The sequence below is a fragment of the Mastacembelus armatus genome, chromosome 3 (assembly GCF_900324485.2).
Source record: "Mastacembelus armatus chromosome 3, fMasArm1.2, whole genome shotgun sequence".
Lineage (NCBI taxonomy): Eukaryota > Metazoa > Chordata > Actinopteri > Synbranchiformes > Mastacembelidae > Mastacembelus > Mastacembelus armatus.
In genome coordinates, this window is record NC_046635.1 from 18,449,852 (window position 1) to 18,477,129 (window position 27,278).

General features: G+C 39.8%; 1 protein-coding gene across 1 annotated transcript; it reads right to left on the bottom strand.

The window, feature by feature from the left end:
• Nucleotides 1–211: 211 nt before the first annotated feature.
• vstm2b (V-set and transmembrane domain containing 2B) lies at nucleotides 212–25,804 on the bottom strand. Its single transcript, XM_026294044.1, has 5 exons — nucleotides 25,556–25,804; nucleotides 24,870–25,057; nucleotides 23,843–23,872; nucleotides 22,618–23,059; nucleotides 212–384 (listed from the first exon to the last, which is right to left on the bottom strand). Exons 1-5 carry the CDS (start codon nucleotides 25,626–25,628, stop codon nucleotides 296–298), a joined length of 822 nt encoding a protein of 273 aa, XP_026149829.1. The 5' UTR covers nucleotides 25,629–25,804; the 3' UTR covers nucleotides 212–295.
• Nucleotides 25,805–27,278: the final 1,474 nt, after the last annotated feature.

The following is a 27,278-nucleotide window of genomic DNA, read 5'->3' on the forward strand; positions in this document are numbered from 1 at the left end:
GGAGAGCTTCATGTGGCCACGCTGTACAGGCTGTGTGTTGATCTGCTCTTTCTATACTCATGTTGCTTCAATCTCTGTTTCACATCAAAGGAGTGTCCTTTTCCTCTATTTTATTTAGTCTCTTCTGTCCAACTCCACTGTCCACTGTTGCATTGCTTTCACTCCCAGCATTGTGTTGCATACATCGATTTAATGTGACCCCCTTCCCCCTGGTGAGCACTGACTGCTGCTTGGTTTCTGTTTGGTATAGAAAGTGAAAAGGTTGAAGGTTGACATAATTTAGACTGAAGTCTTTTCAGTGGGCCAACAGGAAGGGGAGGAGCTTATGCAGGAAGAGGAGAGTGATGCAAAGGAGGGGGTCCATAGTGCTCATCACGCTGCAGCCTAGATGAAAAGTAAAGATAAGAAGAAAAATAAAATAATTAGATCAACAACCTAATAAACAACCTTTTTCATTAAAACAGACTTTCTATTTCAGCACAAATCTACAATATCCAGTAACAATGGCAGATTCAACACTCTTAGGAATCTTTGAAATCTAGGTTCAAACATAAACAAGTAGACTTACTTTTTAATCAGTGACTGGGTTTCTCTGCCTGACAATACAGAACTTTAAATATGAGGTTGAAAGAAGTTCATAGAGTGGAAAAGTTTTGTGCTGCTTTTTTTTACGAAAGTAATATCAAAACCAAGAAATTAGGAATAAGATTGAATAAGAAACTTGACTACAAGAGTAGTGATTCTTACAATAAAAGGGGACACTTTCATCACTACTGTTAGCATATTTTTTGATGACATTAAGCAGTAACGATCAGTCACGTTACATTACCTCATGTTACAGATTTGTTTCCTGCTCTGTCTTTTATTTTGAACTATTTCCGTATCCCTGGTGTGTCCCTTGTTGTTTCAAACTTTACTTTGTCATTAGTATCGTGGATTAATTTCAGCTGTGTCTTGTTAGCTGGTTCTGCAACTGCAACTTGATTTGTTTAGCACTTTAAAAACAAGTTGACCAAAGTGAAGTTGACCAAAATGCTGTACAAGATAAAACGTAAAATAAAACAGGAGTAAAAGCAACACCATGAACCATAAAATAATCAAATGAAAATAAGATAAATAACATAAGATTAATAATGTCAACATCTTAGACTGTGTTAAAGACCATTGAGAACAGGTGAGTTTTAAGTAGAGATTTAACCCTCTGAGGTCTGAGGGGGTTTTGGGGGCCTGGACAAATTTTGACATGTCCTGACATTTGTGCTTTTTTCAGTGTCTTTTAAACATATTAATGTCTAAAGTCTGATAACACTGTAATCAGCACAAAATTGGCTACAATAATATGTGAGCAGCAAGTTTATACATGATTGTGTTTTTGAGAAAAAAGTGTTTATGCATGGTTAGTGAAGAACTACAATTTTTTACTCACTGAAATAAGACCATAAAACACAAACAGAACATTGGTTCACAAGACTTTGGAGACCTGCATGTTGTAGGCTAAAGTGTTTACTTCAGAGTGCTGTGAATGTCATCTTGTTCACACATTCACAGTAAACAATACACTGATTTAAATTTTCTAAGACACTTTTTGTCCAGAAAAGCCATATGCAAGAGGGTGTGTCTCAGGATGAATAGTCATGTGATTTACCTGAGAACACAAAAGACGCACTGAATGACCAGACAAAGATGCGCATAATGAGCCTTTCAGTCAGTGTAGATGGGAGGGGATTAGTGCAGCACCATACAAAACAATGAGGAGCCAAACGATCCTCATTTGAGTTTGAGCAGCATTTTGTACGAGCTGCAGTCTTGAAATGGAAGCCTGACTAACGCCAAAATAAAGTGCATTTCAGTAATCAAGATGGGTGGTGACAAAGGTTTCAAAGTGCTGCTGTGTGAGAAAATGCTTAACTTTGGCCAGCTGTCTCAGGTAGAAGAAACTGGTCTTAACCACTGATCGGTCCTGGTTGTCATTTTAAACCCTAAGTTAAGATTTCAGGGTTGGCATGTTCTGCCAGAGGTCCTAGGTCTACAGGGGTGATCCCACTAGTAGTACTGAGAGCTTTTTCAAAGAATTTGGTTGGAGGTGCAGCTGCTCTTCATAAAGTTAGCCAGAGACGCCGATGTAGGAAGCACGAAGGAACTTTCATAATGCTTGGACAGTGCTGGTTGCGCATTCTTCTATCTATCTTCTATATATATATCTATATATCTGGTGAATGTCCACTCCCAGGCTAATAAGATGGACGAACTGCTGCTTCTCAACACGAAAAACATGGACTTTGGCAGATGCCACCCTCTGCTTCACTGAGACCTAGCTCTCGGGCAGCATGCTTTGGCTGTCAGGATTCCAGCTTCTTCTGTCCGCTGCATAGAGCGCTCATCTTATCCCAACCTAGAGGCAGAAGTTAAAATTCTCTAAGCCTACAGTAAGGACTGTGGTGAAATGGACAGCAGAGTCAAAGCTGGAGTTACGGGCCTGCTTTGATTGCACTGTTTGGAGTGTTTGTGAAGCTGCAGCTACAGATCTAAATGAACTCACTGACACTTTGACATTTTATATCAGTTTTTGTGAGGACGTGTGTGCACATCAAGACCTTGTGTCCATACACCAACTGCGCCAGGAGGCCTAAAGAAGTCGGAAATGGGCCCTTTTCAGGCAGGCCAGAAACAAGCTCACAAAGGAGATTAGGGTAACTGAGAACTGCTTCTATTGCAGGTTTGAAAAGAGTTCCTTCACACCTCTCATTCCAGCATGCAGACCCCCTGCCTGCCAGCTCTTTCAGTGACAAAAGTTAAGGAAGTCTCCAGGACTTGACGGTGTATATTAAAATATAAAAAAATTTTAAAAATAACTTAAAATAAAATTAAAAGAGAATGATAAAGTGTGCAGATAAAACACTTTCAGTTGTTATATACAGAGCTAAAAAGAAACTTGTCAGAGTTGAGGCTTGTCTAACATCAGGAAGACTATTCCAGATTTTAGCTGCATAAGATTTAAATGTTTGTATTTGTATGTAATTGAAAGTTTCCCCCTGTTTAGTCCTGACTCTGAAGCCCCTCAACTCTCTCCCCTCACACCACTGTGTTTAGTGTGGAAACCTTCAGGTTTCTGGGATCCACAATTTTCCGGGACCTGAAATTGACCTCCCACATAGACTACATCCAGATGCAGGCCCAACAGGGACTGTACTTCCCGCGGCAGACAGGAACAGACTGCAGTGGACAATTTGGTCTGCAGAGAGGATCATTGGGGCTGATCTTCCCTTCATCCAAGACCTTTACTGGAAGGAAGGAGGGAAGGAGCATCTCTGAAGACCCCTCACACCCTGGACACAAACTGTACAGACTCCTCCACTCTGTTAGACGCTAAAGAGCGCTATACGCTCAGGACAGAGACAGTTTCTTCTAGATTTGATTTACCCAAAAATGCTTTTAGGCTGTTAAATCTCTGCCCCTATCTCCTGTCAATAGATAAACGATTCTACATTTTATTGATATGCTAAGAGGTGATCTGTTCAGCTTCCGGTCAATAAAAACATCAATTTAGTTGTTGTGTTTATAGGATGTATTCTGCTGAATGACCTACATTGTAAGTTAAGGAGATAAGAGCAGACATCATGTAAACCTAGTCCCTCCTCTGCTCACAGCTGGCCAGATGGCTATAATAATGCAATCTCCTTTCCCCTGTATTTATCTTTGTCCTGAGTCTGCTGTCCAACAGCCTGTTAGGGACAGAACACAGGAGCAGGGGCCTTATCAACCATTTCAACCAGCTATCACAGATCTAAAAAGTAGTTACTATGAAAGATAAATACCTATAGATGGGATTTATAAAATAATTAAATACCCTAAGTGAGGCACAAATATTGGGAAAGAAATAAGTCCAAATATAACTTCAAAACACAAAATCCTTTAATTTTGGACATAAAAGGATTGGCTAAGTTGATCCCTGGTAAATTGGTCATCTGATAAGGGACACATTCTGGATGAGCAACCTGATGCAATCTACAGTAAATGACTGTTTTTCTTTTAAATGTCTCTCTGTACATTTCTCTTTCTTATGTGACAGCTGTCAAAAAAATATACACAGACTTAGCATATTTCTTTGACAGGTTTGAGAGCTGTCACACACTTAGCTCCAAAGTGACCTAAAACCTGCAGGTGCAAACATTTGTGTTAGTCCCATAAAACCATGTGACATAGACTCATTATCTAATGTCGCCTCTGGAATCAAATGCAAACACAAACCTCTCTTGTGTTGTTACTTTCAGTGTTTAATGATAGTGAACTATGTATGCTTAACTCATGTCATGCCTTATTACATTCTAAACATATATGCCAAATCTAGAAATTACAAAATACATTTGAACTCCTTTCTGCTTTCTGGTCACTTCATTAACAAACACATCACAAAATACTGCTCAAAAAATTCAGCCCTTGATCAATTAATTATTTAAGCATAAAATATTTAGAATTTGTTCACAAAGAATAAATAAAAAATCACAAGCTCATCAAAGGTGTGTCAATTTCATCATGGTAACTCCTAATGTGACATGGCCACCACGTGCCTGTATGCACTCCTCACAATGTTCTGGTATGCTGCTGCCGAGTTGGCAGGTGGTGCTCTGGACCTGGTTAAGGGCATCAGTGAGCTCTTGGACAGTCTGTGGTGGTAATTGGTAGTATCAGATGCACTGAGACATGTCCCTTATGTGCTCAGTTTGAATTAGGGAAATGTAAGGGCCAGTCAATGGCATCAGTGCCTTTATCATCGAAGAACTGCATGCACACTCTAGCCACATGAGTTCAGGCATTGTTGTGCACCAGCAGGAACACAGGGCCCACTGCACCAGCATAAGGTCTGTCGGTCGCACTGAGAATCTCATCTTGGTATGTCACAACGGTGTAGCAAATATAAATATGTATGTATGAGAACATAGATATGTTTATAATATGTGGTTTATGAATTATGAATATCATAAACCATTTTAATAATTTTAGGGCAGATCCTTTCATGGTGGATCAACCAGTCAAATAATCTGAGTGAGAGTTCCCCGATTCAGCGACGAGTTTACTGTGTAAAATAATATGCCAGTCACAAATGCCTTTTAAAGATTTATTCAACTATTTACATGGTACATACATACTATTTACAGGAAAACAGAGGGAGAACTGAGCAGAGAAACTAGATTAATTGAATTAAAACATCTTGAAATGCTGCATAATAGTAGGGTTTGAGTCTGAGGTCTAAACAGCAGTTTAGTAGCAAGCTCTAGGTAACTATGGAGACAAACAGATCAATGCGAGACAACCAGCACAGCCATGAGTTACTTGTATGACCTCGAGTTTAGTGATGCTCGATCTGTTCCACTGTGGGCTGGTCCGACTACAGTCCAGTCGGCGGGTTTCCAAGAGAGATGTAGGCGTTCCCTGAAGTCCTCGGCTGCAGGCCTGGAGTCCGTTCAGTTCCTTTTGTCACTCAGGGTTATCCCGTGGAATTTTGTTGATGTGAGACGATCAGATTGAGGTAAGCTATTTAATACAGGACATCCACATGCGACATGCAATATCTTTGGATTCGCTCCTCCGCGTGGGCAATAGAAGCAGTTTTTTCCTCCATAGTTCTTTTGTCGGTGCTCTCTTTCTGAGAGTCAAAGTAAGGCTGAGAACGTCCGCAATAGAACTGTCCCAATTCAGGGGCCACATCCTTTAAAGGACGGGGTCATTCGAATCCTAGGTAGGCCGCATAGGCCAAACATTTGGCTAAGCCGAAATCAGACCGTTGTCTGCCGACTTCCTGTTTGCATCACCGACTGTTCCCGCCCTTACCGTTGAATTGCTAAGCTCTGCTTCCTTCAGCTAGCAACCTTCACAGGTGTGTTAAATTAATCACTAATGATGGAGCCAGAAATGTTTTTTTTTAATTTATATTATTTTGGAAGAAAATGTGTAACTTTACTTTTGGCTAACATTAGTTTACTAAAGTAATAGCATTTTTAATTTGGATAACTGTATTTTCTCTTTAACCGCCTCACCACACGTATCTGCTATGTTAATTGTTTTCACCTTTCGCAAAGAATCTTGGGATATGTTGGGGCGCAAAGGATACATCAGATGTAGCTTTTGTTTCCCGGGGAAAGAAGGCTGCAATTGTCGGTAGCATTTGAAGGAGCCTTTCAAATGGGACTGTTGTCACGCCAAATGCAGCCTTCGAAGGATGTGGCACCTGAATTGAGACACAGCGTGTATGTTCCAAAGTGAGTCTGTGAATGTCTTTTTGTGTCTTGCCGTGCTGGGCGGAGAATCCATCTGGTTGCACCATCATCATGCTTGACACAACGTGGTTGGTCCAGGAAGTGCTCCATCATTGGTGGTGAGTTGTTCACAGTCACCTGACTGTGATGGTGCAGTCTCACTGGTCTGAGTACTGTGTGATGCAAAGGACCAATCTTTCCTTTAAGTGTTGTAAATTTTTAAGAATGTTTTCTAAAATCAGAAGAATAATTTATTTTTCTCCCAAGCAAGTTTCAAACACATACACATTCCAAGTAACCAGATTCAATAGTTTAGCAACAATATAACTGATTAAAATTTCACACAGGTACATGGATTTACCACAAGCATGACTGACAGGCAGTAGCATGGCTTCTATCTCACACCATAGTCTGACAGCAATGCTCTGCATAGGTCTGGTCACACATATTTAGCATTTGAAGTTGAAATATAACAAAAATAATTCATAAGTCACTGCGTAAGTTGTAGGTCATTTCTGTAAGGGAACCAGGAATAGTTTGAAGGTAATTATGGCTGGGTATGAGTAGGGTTAGTCTGTTTGTTAAAAGGGCTCTCCTAGTAAGAGCCCATGTGTAAATTCTGCAACCTGCTCATGATCAAAGGGAGTCTTGACAGTGCAGTATTTGGTTGAGATGGCCGTGCCCCTTCCTGCTGTCACCTTCACGGGTCACACCTAGGTTATCAGTTTCAGAACGATTAATTCCTTTTGGGAATCAGTCTTGGAAGGTGAAAATATACTTCTGCTTGGGTCCACTACAACAGTCAGGGTACTGCCCTCCAATCATATGCCTCCCCATTCCATCACTGACCTAACATGAATCTGGTCATGCGATATTGCACTTAGCATATTGTTTACAAGGGCAAACCTATTCAGGCTCCGTGTGAAGTAAAACCAACCTGGAGGATAAACTGACATTACTGTAACACTTACTACAACTGTTTTCTTCTGCTGCTATAAGGTTAAGATTACAAATTATTGCAATTCAGCTGTATCAAAATGCTAAAAATGAAATGCTTTGCTGCTAGAATAATCAGTATTAAAACTAACTATTGATTATTTGAAAACAACAAAAAAAGTGCAATTTTCACATAGGTCAGTGTGGATATCAATCAATGGTAGGCCATCAGGGCCAGCAGGACCTTCTCTGCTGGTCCTAAAAAATAAAACCCAAATGTGTGTAAAATGTCTTTATTGAATTTTTTATTATCAGTTTCATTAGAGTGATATGCACAAAACTGCTTTTTGTTATAATGTTAAACTGGAATTTCCTTAATGAAATATAGTCACTTAAACACCACCAATGACCTAGTGCTGGGGTCAGCACTACAGATACTGCCAGCCTCTTATTAAAAGACCACACATTTGTTTTGTAACAAGCATTAGTGAGAGAATTATTAGCCAATCAGATTTTGATGTTCAACGCTTCAGCGTCATTTGGGCCCAGCGCATTTACCTAGTGGTTTTCGTTACGAATTTCCAACATCGTATGTACGTGAACTTGATAAAAATAAAATGGCAGGTGTTGTCGCCACTACAGATAATCTTGTAGAAGATCTACTGAAAATGCCTTTTTCAAGGTGCTCTTTTACAGAGAAAAGGGAAATAATTGAGAAATGAAGACCTACACCCAAACTACTCATTAACAAAGGCCAGCAAATGTTTTGTGTGCCATTTCAAAGATTGCAACTGTGAGCGCTATGAGAGGCCAACAGCTAGCACAGAGCACAACAAGCTATTTTACCTTTCAATATGAGCAAAGGGACAAGGAATGATTCTTGCTTTAGCAGTCTGGACAGCTTCACCAAGAATTTTTCAGGGGACACGACGAATCCATAGATTGACTGAACACAGGCAATTACTTGGATTTGCCGATGCTGTTAGCTGAGCATGATAGTGACTTGCGGCACCATCTTGACACAGTCACTGTTTTTACTGGAATGTCAGGAAAAATTCAAAACGTTATCATAAATCCAATGGCCAATGTGTTAAATGATCACATCACAGAAGAGTTTAAACAAACAAAGTCTATGCCGGTTATTGTCGAGATGACTGACTTCAGTAATGTGGCGCAACTGTCATATGTCCTCAGGTACATGACTGAAATGGGGGAAAAGATTTTTACAATTTGAGGATATTACAAAAAACAAGGCCAGGATCTAGTGGTAATGGCATCAGGGCTAAATGGGAAACAGGCTCATGTCAAAGACACTCTCCCTCAGGTTCTTTGTGCATTGTTATGTACACACTGTATGTACACAGGAATTAACTATTTGAAGATTTTCAATCAGGATTTAGAGCACATCATAGTACAGAAACAGCACTGTTAAAAGTCACCAACAATCTTCTCTTAGCCTCAGATAATGGACTTGTTTCTATACTTGTCCTCCTAGACCTTAGTGCTGCATTCGACACTATTGACCACAACATCTTATTACAGAGACTGGAGCATGTGACTGCTATCAGAGGAACAGCATTAAAATGGTTCCAATCCTATTTATCGGACAGATTCCAGTTTGTTCATGTCCATGATGAACCTTCCACACGCACAAAAGTTAGTTATGGTGTTCCACAAGACTCTCTGCTAGGACCGATTCTGTTCACCCTGTACATGCTTCCTTTAGGCTATGTCATTAGAAAGCACTCTATTAATTACCACTGCTATGCAGATGACACTCAGTTGTATCTATCTATTAAACCTGTTAACACAAACCAGTCAACCAGACTTCAAGCGTGTCTAATTGACATTAAAGGCCTGGATGACTAGTAACTTTCTACTTTTAAATTCAGAGAAAACAGAAGTTATTGTATTTGGGCCTAAAAACCTCAGAAATAACTTTTCTAAAATTATAGCTACTTTAGATGGCATAGCCCTGGCCTCCAGCACTACTGTGAAAAACCTTGGAGATATTTTTGACCAGGACATGTCCTTTAACTCACATATAAAACAAATCTCTAGAACTGCCTTCTTTCACCTGCGCAACATTTCCAAAATTAGGAACATCCTGTCTCAAAATGATGCAGAAAAACTAGTCCATGCATTTGTTACCTCAAGGCTAGATGACTGTAACTCATTACTATCTGGATGTCCCTGTATCTCCATAAAAAGCCTCCAGTTAATCCTGAATGCTGCAGCCAGAGTCCTGATAGGAACTAGCAAGAGAGATCATATTTCTCCTATATTAGCTTCTCTTCATTGGCTCCCTGTAAAATACAGAATAGAATTTAAAATCCTTCTCCTCACATACAAATCCCTTCATGATCAAGCTCCTTCATACCTTAAAGATCTCATAGTACCATATTATCTCAATAGAGCACTTCGCTCTCAGAGTGCAGGTCTACTTGTGGTTCCTAGAGTTTCCAAAAGCAGAATGGGAGGCAGAGCCTTTAGCTATCAAGCTCCTCTCCTGTGGAGCCAGCTCCCAGCCTGGGTTCAGGAGGCAGACACTCTCTGTACTTTTAAGGCTAGACTTAAAACCTTCCTCTTTGACAAAGCGTATAGTTAGGGCTGGCTTCAGGTAACCCTGAATCATCCCTTATGCTGCTATAGGCCTAGACTGCCCGAGGACCATCGGTGCACTGAGCTCCCCTGCGCTAACCCTAACGCTCCCTTCCCTTCCCCTCTCTTCCTCTCCTCCCCCCTCACATGTATATTTCACCATTGAATGTCACTAACCTTGTACTCTCTCTCTCCCCTCATTTGTGGTCTCTCCCTCTCTTTCTCTCTCTCTCTCTGTACCTGCTGAAGGTGTCCCCGGTCCTGGAGCTGATGTGCTGTTACTGGCCCCACCAACCTGCAGTGTCTATTTATTGTTTACCGGTCGAGGCAGATGGCCGCCCAAACTGAACTCGTTTCTGCTGGAGGTTTTTTCCTCCGTTAAAGGGAGTTTTTCCTCTTCACTGTCTCCAAGTGTTTGCTCATAAGGGATTTGTTGGGTTTTTTTGTTTTTGTAAAGTGCCTTGAGATGATTTGTATTGTGATTTGGCACTATACAAATAAAACTAAATTGAATTGAATTGAATTGAACACTGTAAACCCGGTGAGGTGCAAGATATTTTTTGCAAATCTCAGGCGGATCATCAGCATGTTTTACTCATTCTCCCAAGTGTACCAAATTACTGGATGAGTTTTGTCCACAAAGGCTGCCACACATCACACAGGTGAGGTGGAATTTCAATTCCATGCTGGTGTGCACTGGTCACAACAAAATAGTGTGCAATTTTTTTATCAAAATCCCCCAGCATGATCAAGAATGTGTTGGAAAATCTCAACCACTTCAATTGTGTGTCTGCACACTTGGCACAGTTAAAAAGTTTTGACTTTTGTTTTATTCTTGTTTATTGGAATTTTTGACATTGGTGATGTGCTGTTTGTGATTTTACAAAACATGATGTTAGAGGTGCAGTTTAGTCTGGCCAGAATTGCTCATTTCTGCCAGTGTTGAACAGGAGTGGGCTAAATTCAGCGACACCTCTGACAAGATTACACAGGAGATGGAAGAGCCGAGAGCACTCCGTGGAAAGCCCCATGGCGCACCCACTACAGAGAGCTCCACCTGGCTGTAACTGACAACATACTCGCACAGATTTGAAAATCACGAAAGACTGATGTGTGTTGGATTGCTGGATTCTGAGCAGTTTAACAAATTCAAGCAGACATTTCCAGAGGCAGAGCTCCAGAGTCTGATGGAGCGCTACAACACACAGTTTGACCTGAACAGACTCAAATCTGTTCTCAAAGTTATGTATACCATGTCAGATTTTCATCTTAAAAATATAAGTGATCTCCTGACTTTTCCAGGACAGGCCGTGCAGACAGTATGACAGAACTCTAGACTGTTGCTCAACCAACAACTACATCATTTTATAGAATGCATTGTCAAAAAAGACAGACGCATGGATTATATTTACAAGTGCCAGGTGAGCGTAATCTAGTCTTCTATTGTGTTGTCATTGTAGTTTATATCTGACGATGAGCATTTCAGAAACATACTTATGTAAATTTTGCTTGAGGTGTACATCATCCACATGCTACCTTCAGTTTTGTTGCAGTAGGCACAGTGTATTTTGTAGTGATGTGAATGTGCACTGTGATACGTGTGTACTGGAAGATTATGTTATGGAACTTTGTCAGGAAATTTATTCTCCATGTACATAATCCTAGTATTTAGATATTCATTTTTGTCCAGGCGAGTTTCATTAGTTTGTTTTTTAAAATGCTTCTACTGAACCACAATTCAAAGTAATGTCTGATTGTCGTTAGTTAATTTTCAGTAATTTTTTTTTTTTTATTATTTCATCAGTTACAAGTTGTTTCAGTGACCATTCTGGATTTTTCTTTCTTTAATGGAAGGGTACCAACAGTTTTGTCTATGTGTGAAGATCACCAACCTTCACACTGGAATTGGTCATCCCTTTGTCATTGTTTCTTTCACATAAGCATAATAAAGTCACTAGCTTTTCTCCAGTGTCAGGTTCCCATCCTTTCATTTATTTTTTTTTTATCACAGGACACACAAACCATACAGATAATGTAACCAACTGAACAGGAGAATCAAATCAAAGTCCATGGATAAACTTTGAATTCAGAGAGGGACTGAGAACAGTCAGAATCCAAGATGACAGTAGGTTGACAACAAACAGCTAGCAGGTAAATAGTAAAGCACATAAGCTGACTGGAGACTCTAGTGTAGTACAAGGCTGACAAGCTGCAGAAGAGTGAGCTCTCATATCTGGCAGGCTGATGATGCAGATAAAAAGTAGGTGAATGGGAGTGTAATGGGAAGGGGCAGATGGAAGGTGGGGAAAGCAAGAAGTATTTGCATAAGAAGTATGCAAATGGGCATGGCAGAGTCTGAAATGACAAGGGACCAACAATAGGAATGCAATAAACCAAAACAAAACTTGTTTCAGCCAACTATTTGGTGAGGTTTTTAGCACAACTACTTGGGATTAAGAGGTTAGGGTTTGGTGCTATTGACTAGGTTCATCATTACTACACAGACAACCATGCTACTGGGGCACCCCAATAGTTTACTGGGTTTAATAGGGCTTGACGCACATTTACTCACTGTGTGCAAGATGTCAGTGGTTCAAGTCTGGTCACCAATATTTGTCATAGGTCTCCCTACTCTTAACTGATGTGATGAGATGACATAAACTTGATTAAACCCCAAAGTGAAACTCAGGTAGTCTTGTAGTTAATTAGTCAGTGTGAGTAGTCACTTGTCATCTGCCATTGGCTAAGGTGTTGTAGAGCCTGATGGCAGTAGGGATGAAGGATCTCCTGTATTGTTCAGTCCTGCAGCTCAATGAGGTGAGTTGTCCATTGCAGCTGCTTCTCTGGTCCATCAGGATATTGTGAAGGACATGGTCAGTGTATTCCAGGATGGTCTCTATCTTTTTCTGTGTGCATCTCTCCACCACAGCCTCCAGTGAGTCCAGGCTCATTCCAGTCACTGAACCAGCTTTTTGCACCGGTTTGTGCCGCTGTCTTGCATCCTTCTGCTTTATGCTACCTTCCCAACAGACTGCAGCATAAAACCGCACACCTGCTACCAAGTTTGATAAAACAGGTGTCTGTTATATAGAACTGTGTTCAGTGACCAGTCCAGCTTATTGTCCAGGTGCCCACCTAGATATATGCAGGCTGGCACCACTCAAATGCCCGCACCACAGATGTTCACTAGATAAGGAGGGGGCATAGACTTTCAAAAATCCACTACCATCTCCTTGGTTTTAGAGGTGTTCAATAGGAAGCAGTTTTGTGTCTCTAGTCACTGAAGGATTTTATCAGGCCCATGTACTCCTCTTCCTGTCCAATCCTGATACATGCAACAATCACAGTATCATCAGAATGTGGCAACACCCAGAATTATTCATGAAGTCTGCTGTGTGCAATGTGCACAGGCATGGAACCAAAACAGTACCCTGTGGAGCCCCTGTGCTGCTCAAAACACATGTAGTTCCCCAGCCTGATGAACTGTGGCCTTTCTGTCAGGTAATCTGTGATCCAGTCCACCCCCATCCACATTATATTATATTATATTACAGCTCTATTCAAGCTCTCAGTACAACCTTCCAGTGATATTCCAGTTAAGTATGTTAAATATAATGTCTCTTTATTTGCATCTTACAAAACTGTGATAATCATGGAGAAAACATCCACCCACCAAGATTTTCTTAGCCTACAAGCCTCAGGTTACTGTATTCATATGCAAATTCAAATACCTGTAATGAGGGCATTTTTCTTTCATTTTAAAACACAGCCACTCCTATGTATTATATTATAGCTAATAACTTCGTAGCCCTTTTCTCTGAGACATTTTTATTATTTAGTGGAGTTTCATTATTTCATTATTGTTAAATAAAGTCAAAGTTTAATCAGAATGACTGCTTCATTCTTCATCTTTTTCCCCCTAATTTCTCCATCCACATATTTCCTCTATCCTCTCTGCTATCCCAAAAGTTTAATATGTGAGGCAACACCCTGCTGATTCAACCATCCATTCAACTAAACTTAAGAGTACCACTTCTCCTTCTCTTCTCTGTTTGCTACATGGGCAATTTATATAAATGTTTAATTTACCATGTGTAAAAACCTTTTGTTCGTTCTTAATTAAGGTCTTATAAGGAATAAATCATAAATTTGTACACCAATAACAATAAGGTTTGAGGGTTTTAGTGCATAATAGCTGCAAAAGCACCACATTATGAATATCTGTGAAATGCATTGAATAATTCTACCATTGAATAATACAGAGTTGAGAGACTGGATGAAACTACCCATTCCCAAATTTAGTTTGCATCTGAAAGGCTTCTGCTGGTGGCTCTACATTTGCTTAACTATCATCAACCACATCAGCAAGATAAAAGCACATTTCAGTAGAAGTGCTACCAACGTTCATCCGCAAAAAAGCAGCTACCATCAGATCTAGAGTACACTTACAGACAAAGCAAGACATTGACATTCTGCCTGAATGAAGTCAGTAATTGTGTTAATTGTTATTATACAGTGGTTTTTCATTCTCTAATTTAAAATTAGGCCAATTTGGTAGTGGATATAGGAGGACTTACTTTATTTCAAAATTCTCTCAAATGTTACTTAAATCCATAAAGCCCATGGTTGTTAATTTTGGTCTTGCAGAATTTGGATTTGTTGACAGAAATTAAAAAAAAAATTAAAGAGGGCTTAAAGTGTAGAGCTGTCATGAGGTGTCAACAATCAGGGATCAAAACATGGCATCGTTTAGTTTAATTTGGTTACAAACAACATGCAGGTCACCAGCATTTTTTTTATAAATTATTTTTATCATAATTGGCCAACAATGTTGCTATGACAACATCTGAATGCACACACCTTTTAAATACATCTTGGTCATGTGGTGGTTTCTCAGCCTTACCAGCTGACAAGGTCTCAATGAATGCAGCCTAAAGTCCAAGACTGTGACGGACAGGGAGAGGAGAGGGCGGCTTATCAGTTACCAGGCAAGGCCACCAAACCTCAGATGAAAAATGAAAATATGAGAGGCAATTTAAGACACCTGACAGTTTATCTTCCCGCCCTCTGCCATACCCCACATTCACTCTCCCATATTAATTGTTTCTGCCACTCATTCGTGTGACATTGCAGAAAAGTGACAGATGCCAGCACTTCAGAGCCCCCACCTTCCTGCTCACAATATTGGCTGTTATTACTGAGGATAAGGCAGCAGAGCCGAGAGCGAGCACAAGGTAATCCTTCAATTTTGCCACGCTTTTTAACCTTCATCTGTTGTCAGATACTTAGAGCAGATCAACTCAGAGGAAACGGGGTAAGAAATGCCCAAGATGGATTCCTCCGAGATCTGTCAATAGAAAAGTGTCAGTGAGACACATAAACTGTATTTGATTTAGTGTGTAACAGACACCAGCAACTTGCCTGGTTGAGAGTCCACTCAAGAACCCAAATATGAAAACATCAGCCCACACCACAGAAATATTAATCAGGAGCACTTTTAGATTGAAATCTGCACTGGGTATGTGCCAGTAAAATGAGACAAATTCCACAATTTTACCTACCAATGATCCTTTAAAAAAAAAGAAAAAGAAAGAAAATGATCTAATCTTTATGCTGCTTCTAATTAAAGTGGAAACAATAAGTCACTAAAAGCTTCCTCAGGGTGCAAATGTAACAAATGTTTAGGTATAGGTATCTCTATTCACACCCCAGACTCCATGCATTTCATGGCTGCATAATTAATTCAGATAGTCAGCATGTGCCATGTAGTATTTTATACACTTCCCCTAAATGCATCCTGACAGAATTGGTATCACTGGAGCTTAATTTTAATTTAAAGTAACAACATTACTTGATATTGGAAATACAGACAGCAACATGTGATGACAGAAATATAGTTAAGACAAACATGGAGGAAGAAACTAAAGTGAAATTCATGATTAATTTGTTTTCTTTTTCATTGAAGCATCAGTGGCATACTAAAACAAAAGGGTTGTTTGATTCCAGCAGCATTAAAAAAGCCACTTCATTTGTCCGATTGGAGCTACAATAAATGTAGTTGAGCAATGAGGACAACACTGGATCATCTGGATTAGGATCAGAGAAAATATCAGCTGCTGTGCATCAGCTGGATATAAAATTACTCCACCATGTCCGATTCACTTTTCTGTTCACAGATTTCATCAAGAATCTGAAAGTATCAGCAGTGACTGCACTGTTTCCACTTCTAATCTTCTAATGCTTGGATCAGAAAGTCATATATGTATGTTTTTGCTGTACCCTACACTGTAGACACTAGTTTTCAGAATAAATTCGCAGATTTTTGCATTAAATAAATTATTTACACTTATTCCAACACATATTTTTGGATTCTCTCTTCATGCATTCATCTGCCTTGAACCAATGTCATGTACAATTCTCTACTTCACTCAGGCACGAAAGGTGATCACATTTTAGATTATATATATATATATATATATATATATATATATATATATATCCCCGTAACCCTGGCTTTCAGGAAAAAGAGGGTATAGAAAATGGATGGATGGATGGATATATATATAGTTGCCCACACACATTATCAAGTGAAAAATCTGACTGATGATGAGAATATATTATACTACAAAAAATTTGTTTGATTCATATTCCTCTTATTAACTGTGGTTTTTAATGACCCCTCTTTAAGCTGTCTGATTCTATACAAACCAGAAACAAATACAGTTTATAGTATATAGTGTATTTGTAATTTCAACTTTAACCTGAGATCTGTATAGTCATTGACTTGAACAGACAATATTTGGTGGAGAATACAGAGAACTAAATATAGTATGTGTAGTTATTTTGTATCCCTCAAGTACAGAATAGGGGTGTGTCTTTTATATTTGAAACAACTGCATGGAATATTTGTCCCTGAAGTCAAAATTGAGCTGGTGAGATATACAGTATATTTTTTCACTGCTGATAAGAAAATCCATTAAGTGTTTTCATGATTTGCAAAGTCAATAAAATGAAGCTTGAGGCAAATACAGTGTTGACTCGATGTTGGTCATTCCACCTGGAAAGAGGTGTGAAAGCTTTATGCTGACTGTGCTGTTAGCTGTCTAGTCAGCTGAAGAGAGCGGATAGAAAACTGTGCAAATTTATTTATCATTACATTGAAGCGCTTAACTCCCACCAACATGATGATGTCCATTGTGTCACAGATACATGGGATGATGCTTTGTTGGCTGCTTTATCAAACAGATTCAAGTGAGTTTGTACTGAGAGCTTCTGAACATGGGTTGTGTTATTAATTGAGCTAAAATTAAAGCCGTGACTTAAACATGAAGCAGCTGAACTGTCGAAGCTTTAATGTGCTTCAGTGAACTCATCAAACCAGAAGGAAACGTCGGGGAGGCAAGTGGTGAGCGCACAGAGGAAGCAAGGCAATTAAAATGTTAGAGCTGCATCACTGGCTGCTTCTTTAGCCCAAAGTGTAGCCTCTGTAGTTTGACAGGCTTTTTTCATCCTCACGATCTACAGTATATACAGTGCTGGACATGTACTGCACTTTTTTTTTTTTGTACATTCGATTACTAGCAAATGCTAATCTGCACAAAAAGGGAGAACTTGTGACCTTGGATACTCTTACAGGTTTTCAGTTCAGTACATTCCTCTCACTGTGAACTTAAGCATTCTGTCTCATCTACTTCTAGCTTGGTGATTTCATTCTTTACTTTTACCATCTCTAGACATACACCATACATCTCTGTGCTGCTGTTGCTGCATTACTTGTAGAGACACTTGTACCTTCCTAGTGAAATGGATTTTTCTCTGAGTCATTGTTAGTGAAGGAGGACATGATGATTCGCCATGGTGACCCCTGAAGGGAGCAGCCGAAAGGAAAAGAAGAAGATTGTTAAAGGTTGGCTCTGAGTTGTTAGACATACGCAGAGGAGCTTCGGTATCTCTTTGGATTCAATGGCTTAAATTTGAAATATTCCATTTTCTTCTCCATTCAAGGTATGTTGTCCTGATGCAGTTCAATTCAATTCAATTCAATTTTATTTGTATAGAGCCAAATCACAATGCAATCATCTCAAGGCACTTTACAAAAAACAAAAAAACCCAACAACTCCCTTATGAGCAAGCACTTGGCGACAGTGGAGAGGAAAAACTCCCTTTAACGGGAAAAAAAAACCTCCAGTAGAACCGGGCTCATTTTGGTCGGCCATCTGCCTCGACCAGTTGGGGTGAGTGGATAGAGGAGAGAGAAAAGTTGCAGTTGCACGGCATAATGTATAGATAGGATTTTACTTGCTGCTTCTGTCAAGAAATATAAAGCAATAATGCACTGAAAATATAGCCATTGAAATAAAAGTGAGAAGTAAAAATTAAGGGGAAAAAAAATGTTTTCATTTGTAAATCCACACTGACTCTTCTGTGCTGTTATGAGCTGCTCCAAGAATACAAATCAACAACCCTTTGGGCCATGAAATCAATTTCACTTTAATTAAAACCTCACTTTTTAACTCCTGGCTTGAATTCTGTCCGGCAGACCGCCAGAGGACTGACCAGAGACTGCTGAAGACTGAGTGGCTCCCCGACAAGCAAATATCTCATCTTTGCAAGTGCTTACTGGCCAAAAGTCAACTTTTACAATTTCATGTGTTGCATCTGATTACAATGCAACAAATAACCGCACTCTCACTGAGGAAGTCAGACCAAAATTGTGGATTTTGGGTTTTTTTCCCCTCCAAAGCTGACATCATAACCAATTTCACACAAGTGTTTTTTTTTGTCTAAATAACTTCTGCATTCACATAGATTACCTTAATTTGACAGATGGAGCACTTTCCAACCATCATTACACCAAACATCCATGCTTTTACTGTCTAAATGTGTTTAAATTAATTCTGCCACTGCCATAATGGCAGCATCACTAGACAGCACAGCATATAAATCACTAGGGGATTTGTCGATAAGAAAAGTACACCACTAGGCAACTTAAGGGACATCATCATGGCAGAGGAGTGCTACTAAGCATGTAGCTTTTTATTTATTTATTTACTTTTACAGATTTAACCAAAGTATTCATTATCTAAAGCAGTGGTTCACAAGCAGGGGGTTGGTAAACAAAATAAATGTGAGGAGTCCCAAGATTATTATTACAAAAGGAATGATGGTAATGTTTTTTGACAGAAACACACTTTTAATGGAAATCCTTTGTCACTGTGGTGACACTGGTGAGGACTCTGACAATATGTATTCTGTTGACAAGAGGTTGGACACGAACACAGTTATGACACAATTTTTGTTGTTTTTAAGGAATCACAGGCACAAAAGACTGCAAATCACTGACTAAACCTGTCAGCTTTGTCACAGGTGGAAATGTGACCACACACTGACACTGTGTCATCAAACGGTTTGACATGTCTATGAGTTGTTTGGTTACTGGACTGACATGCATATTGCTTTTTACAGGTTGGCCACTGCGAAGTTTAACTTTTGACTCTGAGGTTTTATATGCTGCATCAGCAATCATCCGGAATAACAACAACAGATGTAGGTTACATAAATGAACAGTGAACACGTTGCATCTGTAGCAAAAAACCACCAAACTTAATCTGCCCACAAGCATCCCAAGAGGTTGGGGTCAACAGTTCCAGAACACAGACCCTCACCATAAAAGACAGAAGGACTGAGTAAGGACTGAGTTTATTGCCAACCAAGCAAACTGCCTTAAAACAAACACCCAAAGGACAATCTTATCAGCAAACTCTAGCTAACCCTAAACAGAATGCTCTACTCATGCTATAACCAATGAGTAAACACAAACACAAACACATGCGGTGTTTCAGGAAAACCCCATGGACTGGTCATCCTGACCTGAGCATTTCAAAAGACCTCAGAGCCTGGCCAGAGACTGGCCATAAAACACTCTGCTGGTCCCTAACAGGATTCAACTTGAAGGGCTGATGGAGCCCCTATGATTTCTACATGCCTCTGTGAAAGCCTGTTTGATGTATTATTTGTCTGTATTAATCAATATATTGTCAATCATATTAGCGGTCTATATTATGAGTGTTTACGCCATTCAGGCCATACATAGCTAAAATAATCAACTGTGTCACCAGGTGATTAATTTGTAACTCTCAGCTAATCAACATATTATGATGAAATCTATTATGAACATGTGCTTAATTCTAACTAACCATTGTTGGTAACTTAGTCCTGTGTAACAGAAAATGTCACTCAAAAAACTCAAAATGGCAGTGGCGTGATCATGCCATTTAATAATGCCATTTTTCCCTCTCTTCTCTTTGAAATCAGTTTTATGACTTTGAATCCCCCACCTCCAGACTCAGGACTATAAAATGGGATATTTGTTCTGTTTCTTTTGCTTCTTTTTGCTATTTTTTTCTTCTTTTGCTGCTTGTTCTGCTTTTTTCTTTGTTTTTGTTTTCTAGTTTTTTGAGTGAGTGATTAATTCACTTGTTATTCATGTCATCTGCAGCAACATTTTCAACATGCAATTCTATCACTTAATACCGGAAACCTCAGTCCTTCTCTTCTGGTCTCTGTCGGCTGTGGAACTGTTGGGTACTGAACACATCCTCAGATTTCTAAATTTATAAGTACATTTATAATCATTTGAACGGTTATTCCCCGAAAACGACTTGGTGCTACGAAGTAATTATATAACATTTTGCATAAATAATTTATAAGACACTTCACAAATTCAATATCGCTTCACATCACAATGTATTTGTTAACCACTGGTTTCATTTTGATTTTGGGTTGACTGAGTACACATACACAAAGACAAAAACTGTGCCCAGTAAAGAATAAAAAAATAAAAAAACTCTGGATTTGTTGAGGTTCATCACCGTTTGTATGTCTGCAGTGTGTTTTGAGATAAAAAAATAAAAATATATATATAGATATATATATATATATCTATATATATATAGATATATATATATAATAGATGATTATTTCAATAATCAGTTACTGTTTTTCATTTCACTGCACCAGGACATGTCTGAATTCCACCAGAGGGCTTTCCTCATTATAACTGTCATTGTCTAAAAGCAAACTGCATTTTTACTAATTGTCCTGTTTAAACTAAACACTGTACTGTATCCAAGTGTCTATAATCACTGCAGAATACGTCAACTGAATTCTAGAAAACCTGTCACATTTATTTTGGCAGGACACTTTCAAAAATTGTTGTAATATTTTTTCTCAGGTGATTTTTTGACAGTTTCCCAGCAAGTCTCTGAAAGTGAAAACAAGTTTCTGCAAATATTAATATTAAAATATTAAAAACTTTCTATGATCACGATTGTCTTTACACAGTGATTCAAAAATGACTAGTTATAATTAAATGTCATAATTATAAAAAACAGCTAACATAAATCAAATGCACATTTATGCCTATCAGTTATATGAAATTGCTAATATATAAGGAATGGTTTCAGTAGCAGATAAAGTATGACAACATATTTCTGGACCATTATTGCCTTATTCTGAGGCTAATATTTCTTTCCAACACAGAGACAGACTGTCTCTGCAGGCAGCGCTAATAAAAAGCTCCTTGTAGGAGCTGTGGCATCAGTGCTGATAAAGTCCTCTCCCTTGTCCCTGTGAGAAGCCTTTGAAAGACTGATCAAAGCTGTGAGAACAGTGGACTGGTACTTTTCTAAAATGACACAACAGACTTCAGCACACACACAGAGAACAGCGGACATCAAGCCTTTAAAAGATACCAACTCTAATCTCCCTGTCACCACTGAATAGCCACCGTCAGTTAGCAATATAACACCAGTAGGTGGAAGTATTAAATATTGGAGTCAACCAAAACGCAAACACACTACCTATCAACACGTGGCATTTGCTTGTCTTCATTCTGCGCGCTGTCCATCAGATGCACCATCAGCACACCTGACTATCCTCAACTAGATTTTGCTGACTTTTTAATTATTCATAAGCATGCATGATTGAAAATGAATGTGGCAGGGAGAATAGCTATGGGGAGGTAGATTACAACTCTCCAACCTCCCTTTTGCTCCCACCTCTCCCTGCACTATCTGCCAAGCTGCTGGCAGAGGCAGTCATTAATGTGTTACACATTCCAACAAGTCAACAAAAATGCTCCCCTGAAAAGCTATGAACAGTGTGATAGAAGGAAGAGATGATTGAGAATACTGGGTGATCACACTTACATTCAAGCAGTACAAATGAGAAGACACAGTATGTATGAACATAGAAATATTCAAGCTCTCACAAGCAGGGTTGCTAGCAATAAGGATTTTTTTTTTCCTTTGTGATAAGGAAATCAGTTATCTCATGAATATTTCTGATAATAAATAATGCTATAACAAGCAGGAATGCATATCTACAATACTGCAGAAGGCCCAGGGCTCTGGCAAATACATTGTAGTTTTAAATGTCCTTCTACATATTATATCTTTGTCATAATTTCTAAGGTTTGTTATTTAAGATGGAAAAATTAAAAACACTTCAGTAGCTTCAGAAAATATACACGAATATGATGTTTTCTTAAGCAAATGCTGTCCAACATTAAAACTAGGCAGACTTTTCGAATTCATGACCAGGTAGGCAGCAATTGTATAATAAAACAACTGTAGTTGCTCTACATATCTCACAGCACTTCTTACACTAAAATATCATTCACAACACAAAGATAAACAACATCACATTTGCTCAGATTTGGGTTACAAAGAGAGATGAACCCTCAAAGGGTTCCTCCCTCTACAACCACTAGGGGTCACTGTAGCTCTGTTTCATTTCCACCCCCCTATGATACACAATCACTCACCAGCTCCGTGCTGCTGCCTGAGGATGGCTGCATTCCCTGGCAGCGGTGAGGCTGACGACTTGGCCACTGAGATGGTGGTGGTGGATGAGATGGATGGGAGGAGACCGGAATGGGCCTGCTGAGGCACCCGGTGCTTCCCCTGTCCTGACCTCGGACCTCCTGCCAAACCCTGGTTGGGCTCTGACGTGGCCCTCCCTGCTGCCACCCCTCCTAGTGCTGTGTTGGCATTCCTTAGTGGCCAGCGGTTCTGGATATGCGACACGGCCTCTTCAGCCACCATGCCATCAACTGGCGTGACATGCAGTGTGGCGTGAACCGTAAATTCCTGAGTCTCTTCAGCCCACAGGTCAGACACACGGCACTCATACACCCCCTCATCTTCCTTCTTCACCTTGGACAGGCTGAGACGGTGGGAGATTGCATTGCCCTGAACACGCACCGTCTGAATGCACAAAAAAAAAAAAAAAGAAAGAATATATGACAAAATTGCAATGCCTGAACAACAACCAGTTTTTGTATGCATTAATCATGAGCTTAATAAGGATGGCTTCATGTTTTATTACTGGAGGTGATGGCACAGGCTTAAAAAATGCACCAACTCATGACCCTGTATTAGCTGCTCAGCAGACCAACACATTAGCTCTTACAGAGCTTCAATTATCGCTAATAAGGGCACACTTCAACAGAACAAATCTGAAATATTATCAAAGCTCAACCTGCAACAGTGTGTTTGACACTGACACCATTATATATGTCTGAAAATATTAGAAAAAGTGGGACAGTAGGAGTTCTTTGACTAATTGATTTTAATGAAAACAAAACATACTACATCAAAAAGATGCATCACTAGTGAATTACCAAATATTATTTTACTGTTAAAACAGCAAATAAAAACATTAGCAACAAAAAAAATTCTGGTTGATCCGAACAACCAGTGAGTCTCTAAATGAGTCTGAAATGTGTTATCCATTAAAGCTGATGTTTGGCATTTCATAGACTCCATCATGAGCAGACACTGAGTTAGTCTGAAGACAGGGGCATCTCCATTAATAGGGGAAATACTATGTTCCACCTGTTAAACATAATACACACTACCATGTCAGGTAGATATTTTTATATAGTATATTTCTGTCAAATACAATGAATAGCATCCATCCTTTGTTTGATAGTTGGAGAACAAAAGTCTGCCAACAAACACACTTCAGACAGAAAAATGGATACTTACACTTATTTTTGTGGCTTCCCTTGGGACAACCTGAAAAGAGAAAGCACTGTGAATTGCATGTAAACAATGAGTTCATAGATTAACCAAAAATTTGCTGTTATATTCCTAACAGCTGCAAATTATTGGCAATAACAACCCAAGATGTTTCTTTTTGTTTATTAAAAGAAAGAGAGAGAGAGAAAATGGTATGAGCTGAGCTGGTTGTGTACATTTCTCAAAGACGCTATTGATAACCTCACTCTCTCTCGCCATTTCCTCTGCTCTCTTTACCCCCCACTGCATGTTTTAATGTGCTTAAAGTGCAGAGGAGATGTGATTGCCCCTGACTCCTCAGACTCTCAAAAGAATGATTTGTCATGCTGAATGGAGAGGTAATTCCCACTGCGTCCTACCACAATGTCCTATCATGGTGGTTTTAGGCAGTGGACCTGAGAGGAATGTAATGGTGCTGATAACCAACAAGTGCCCTTTCTGCAATCGCTGTGACATCCCCCTAATCCTGAGTGATGCACATGCTCCCTGGCTTCTGTCTGATCAAAAAGACAAACAAATGGTGCAGCCAAGGTCAGAAACATATAAGGATGTTAGGATAAGCTCCTAAACTGCAGGATGTGTGGATTTATACAGTGGCTCACATAAGCCAGCGCTTCAGACACTGGTGATTATTAGATACTAGATAGAGATACTGAACTGAAGATCAAAGATGCTGCCATCATTAGGTTCATAAAAGGAAAGAATTTTGAGCTATTTGACTGCTGTGGATGTAAAACTAAATGCCAGTAGAAAATTGAAACATGCACAGTATGCAAATTTCAACCACAGGAATATTTACAAGGTAGATGTTCAACTGACATCTTTGACATATTACCAGCTTTGTATATGCTAAGAAACTCAAAATGCATAAGGCATGTAGTAAGAAAAATATGCAGGTCACACAGGGCAGATTTAACAACACACACACACACACACACACACACACAATTCTGTTATATATAACTAGCAGTGTACATGTCAGCATTGCAGTTACCTTGGCTCTATTGGCTGGGGCACTGATCTGCAGCTCATGAGGCAGCTCTTTAGGCACATCCTCCTTCAGGTACCACCACTGGATCTCCAAAGCCATGGGTGCTGAGCTGACAGCTTTGAAGGCGCAGGGCATCTCCACATCCTCTCCCTCCCCAACACTCACATCTTTAGGGACTTCGGTAAATGTAGCTTTGGAATATAAAGTGGCACAGGGAGAGAGCAGAGAGCACAGAACAAAGAGTTGGGGCGGCAATAAGAAACGAAACTGCTCCTCTACACCTTAAGTAATCTTTAAACAACAGAGTTTGGCCTGTTAGCTGGCCGTCCATTTATATTACATCATGCAAACATCCTCTATTTTAAGCTCACCCTCTATGGTCCCGTGATTTATAGACCGAAATGTTTTTACTGGAATGTCTGTGACCTATAATCTACTTCAGGCTTTATTTGACAAAATAATAGGAAGCAATTCTCTTTCCTTTTCATGATGCTGTGACATGGGCACAGCTGGGTCATTATGTGGGTTTCACTGGTTTCTTTAGCTCTGTTACAATTCCCTGGCTACTCTTCCAGAAGAAAAATGATAACATTATAGTCAAGGATGTTTTTTTTTTGTTGTTGTTTGTTTGTTTATTTTTATTTAATTTTCCACAGTAGATAATGTTTTCTCTCTGGGAGTCCACTTACCATTTACACAAATTAAAAAGGGTGAATTGAGAATGAAGTAATAAATGAGGCTGTAGAGTCCCGTTTTTTCCATGTCAGAGTCAGGCTTACAGTCAGCGCGGACATCAGACGGTCATTTGACCTGGATGTGATGTTAACTGCTGCTCAAATAACTCCAAATATGGGCAGAGTAGAGCCAAATCCAGAGGCAGCCACTGCATCAGTGTGGCAACATGTACAATCCGAAGCTGAGATGGAGCATAATTAAAACCACAGAAACGAAACGAGTCGGAATAATTCTACAGCAAATAAATCAAATGAATAATTTGAATCCCCCAGTGACCGCGGTGCGTCCTTTATTCCTAGCTGAGCGTCGTCTGGAAGTAGAAAGTGAACTTCCCGGTCAGCGACAGAAACCTGTTCTTCATCATTATCCCGATTCCCTGGCGAAGGAAAGATCTCCCGGGCTCCACTCTAAAACCCATCACATAACCGATCCTCTGTGTGTGCGTGCGCGTGTGTGAGGGCGCGAGGGAGAGAGAGGGAGAGAGATGTACCAACAGCAACCAGAGAGGAGACCGAGGGGACAACTTCTCCGTGATACCGACAAGCAGAAATTGTGGCAGGGACGAGCGGGGTTGTTGTCCGTTTCTTTGCGGTTCCCTCTCACGCTGTCTGCTGTCACCGACCTGGAGCGTTGCCGTGGATTGCTGTGCGTCTGGAGCGCATCGCAAGCAGCGGAGGTCTCTGTGCGCCCTCCCCCCTCCGCGCCTCTTTCTCTCTCTCTCTGTCTCACTCGTTCATTTTCTACACCTCTCTCCCTCTCTCCGGTGTCTCCATCTTATTGCTGTTTAGCTTCCAAACTGTAAACCGTTTTTTTTTTCACACACGGTCCCAGGGAATGCGTAACTGTATGAATCACAGCTGCGTCTTAAATTAAGGGCATCAAGATAATCTACAGAGTGCCTGCAATGGAGAGTTCAGGAGGCTTAAATCTCATGAAATCCCCCAACTGATTCAAATGCTGTGCTGTGAAATGCACATGCTCTTATTCTGAATTTCCTCAGACACTATTATGTAACTGGCCATTCGAGCATTCAACACCTGCACGGGTGTCATGCCCAATGCATGGCGAATGGCAAAATGTGTTGCACACAAACAATAAGCAATTGTTCATGGGGTTTTCTGGGGAAAAGTAAAAGAAAACAGGAATGCACATTGCACAGTTTTTATATCCTCATATTCAACCCCAGAGCTTAGGGTTTCTGCCAGTGTCAGTCTGTGGTCTCTTGTTCCCAAATATATAAAACGTGTAACTATGTAGAACTGTCTGGGAAGACTTTTATGTAAGGTAGTATGAAGGCACAGATTGCCCTAAAAGTAAAAACTAAGCTGATAGCTTGCCGTGACCATGAATGTGTGAATGTAACTGATAGTGGAAACACTGAATTTAGTGATGCTGATGCAGACTGAAGTGAATGTGAATTGGTCACATCAGGGCATATGCTATTCAGGACTCTCATGGGAGCCAGGTCTGGATGGGCACCCAAAAAACCCAAAGAAAAACACGTATCTTCTGTTGTAAAAATTGCTGTTTATATTTATATTAAAGCACTGATCTCTGTGACGTTAAACTGGTTACTAGAAAATAAGCCCTGACCAGTCATTTATCCTCAGATTCAGGACTTACTGATTATTATTCACTCTCCACTTCTGTTGTAAAGATTTACAGGAACAAGTGCTC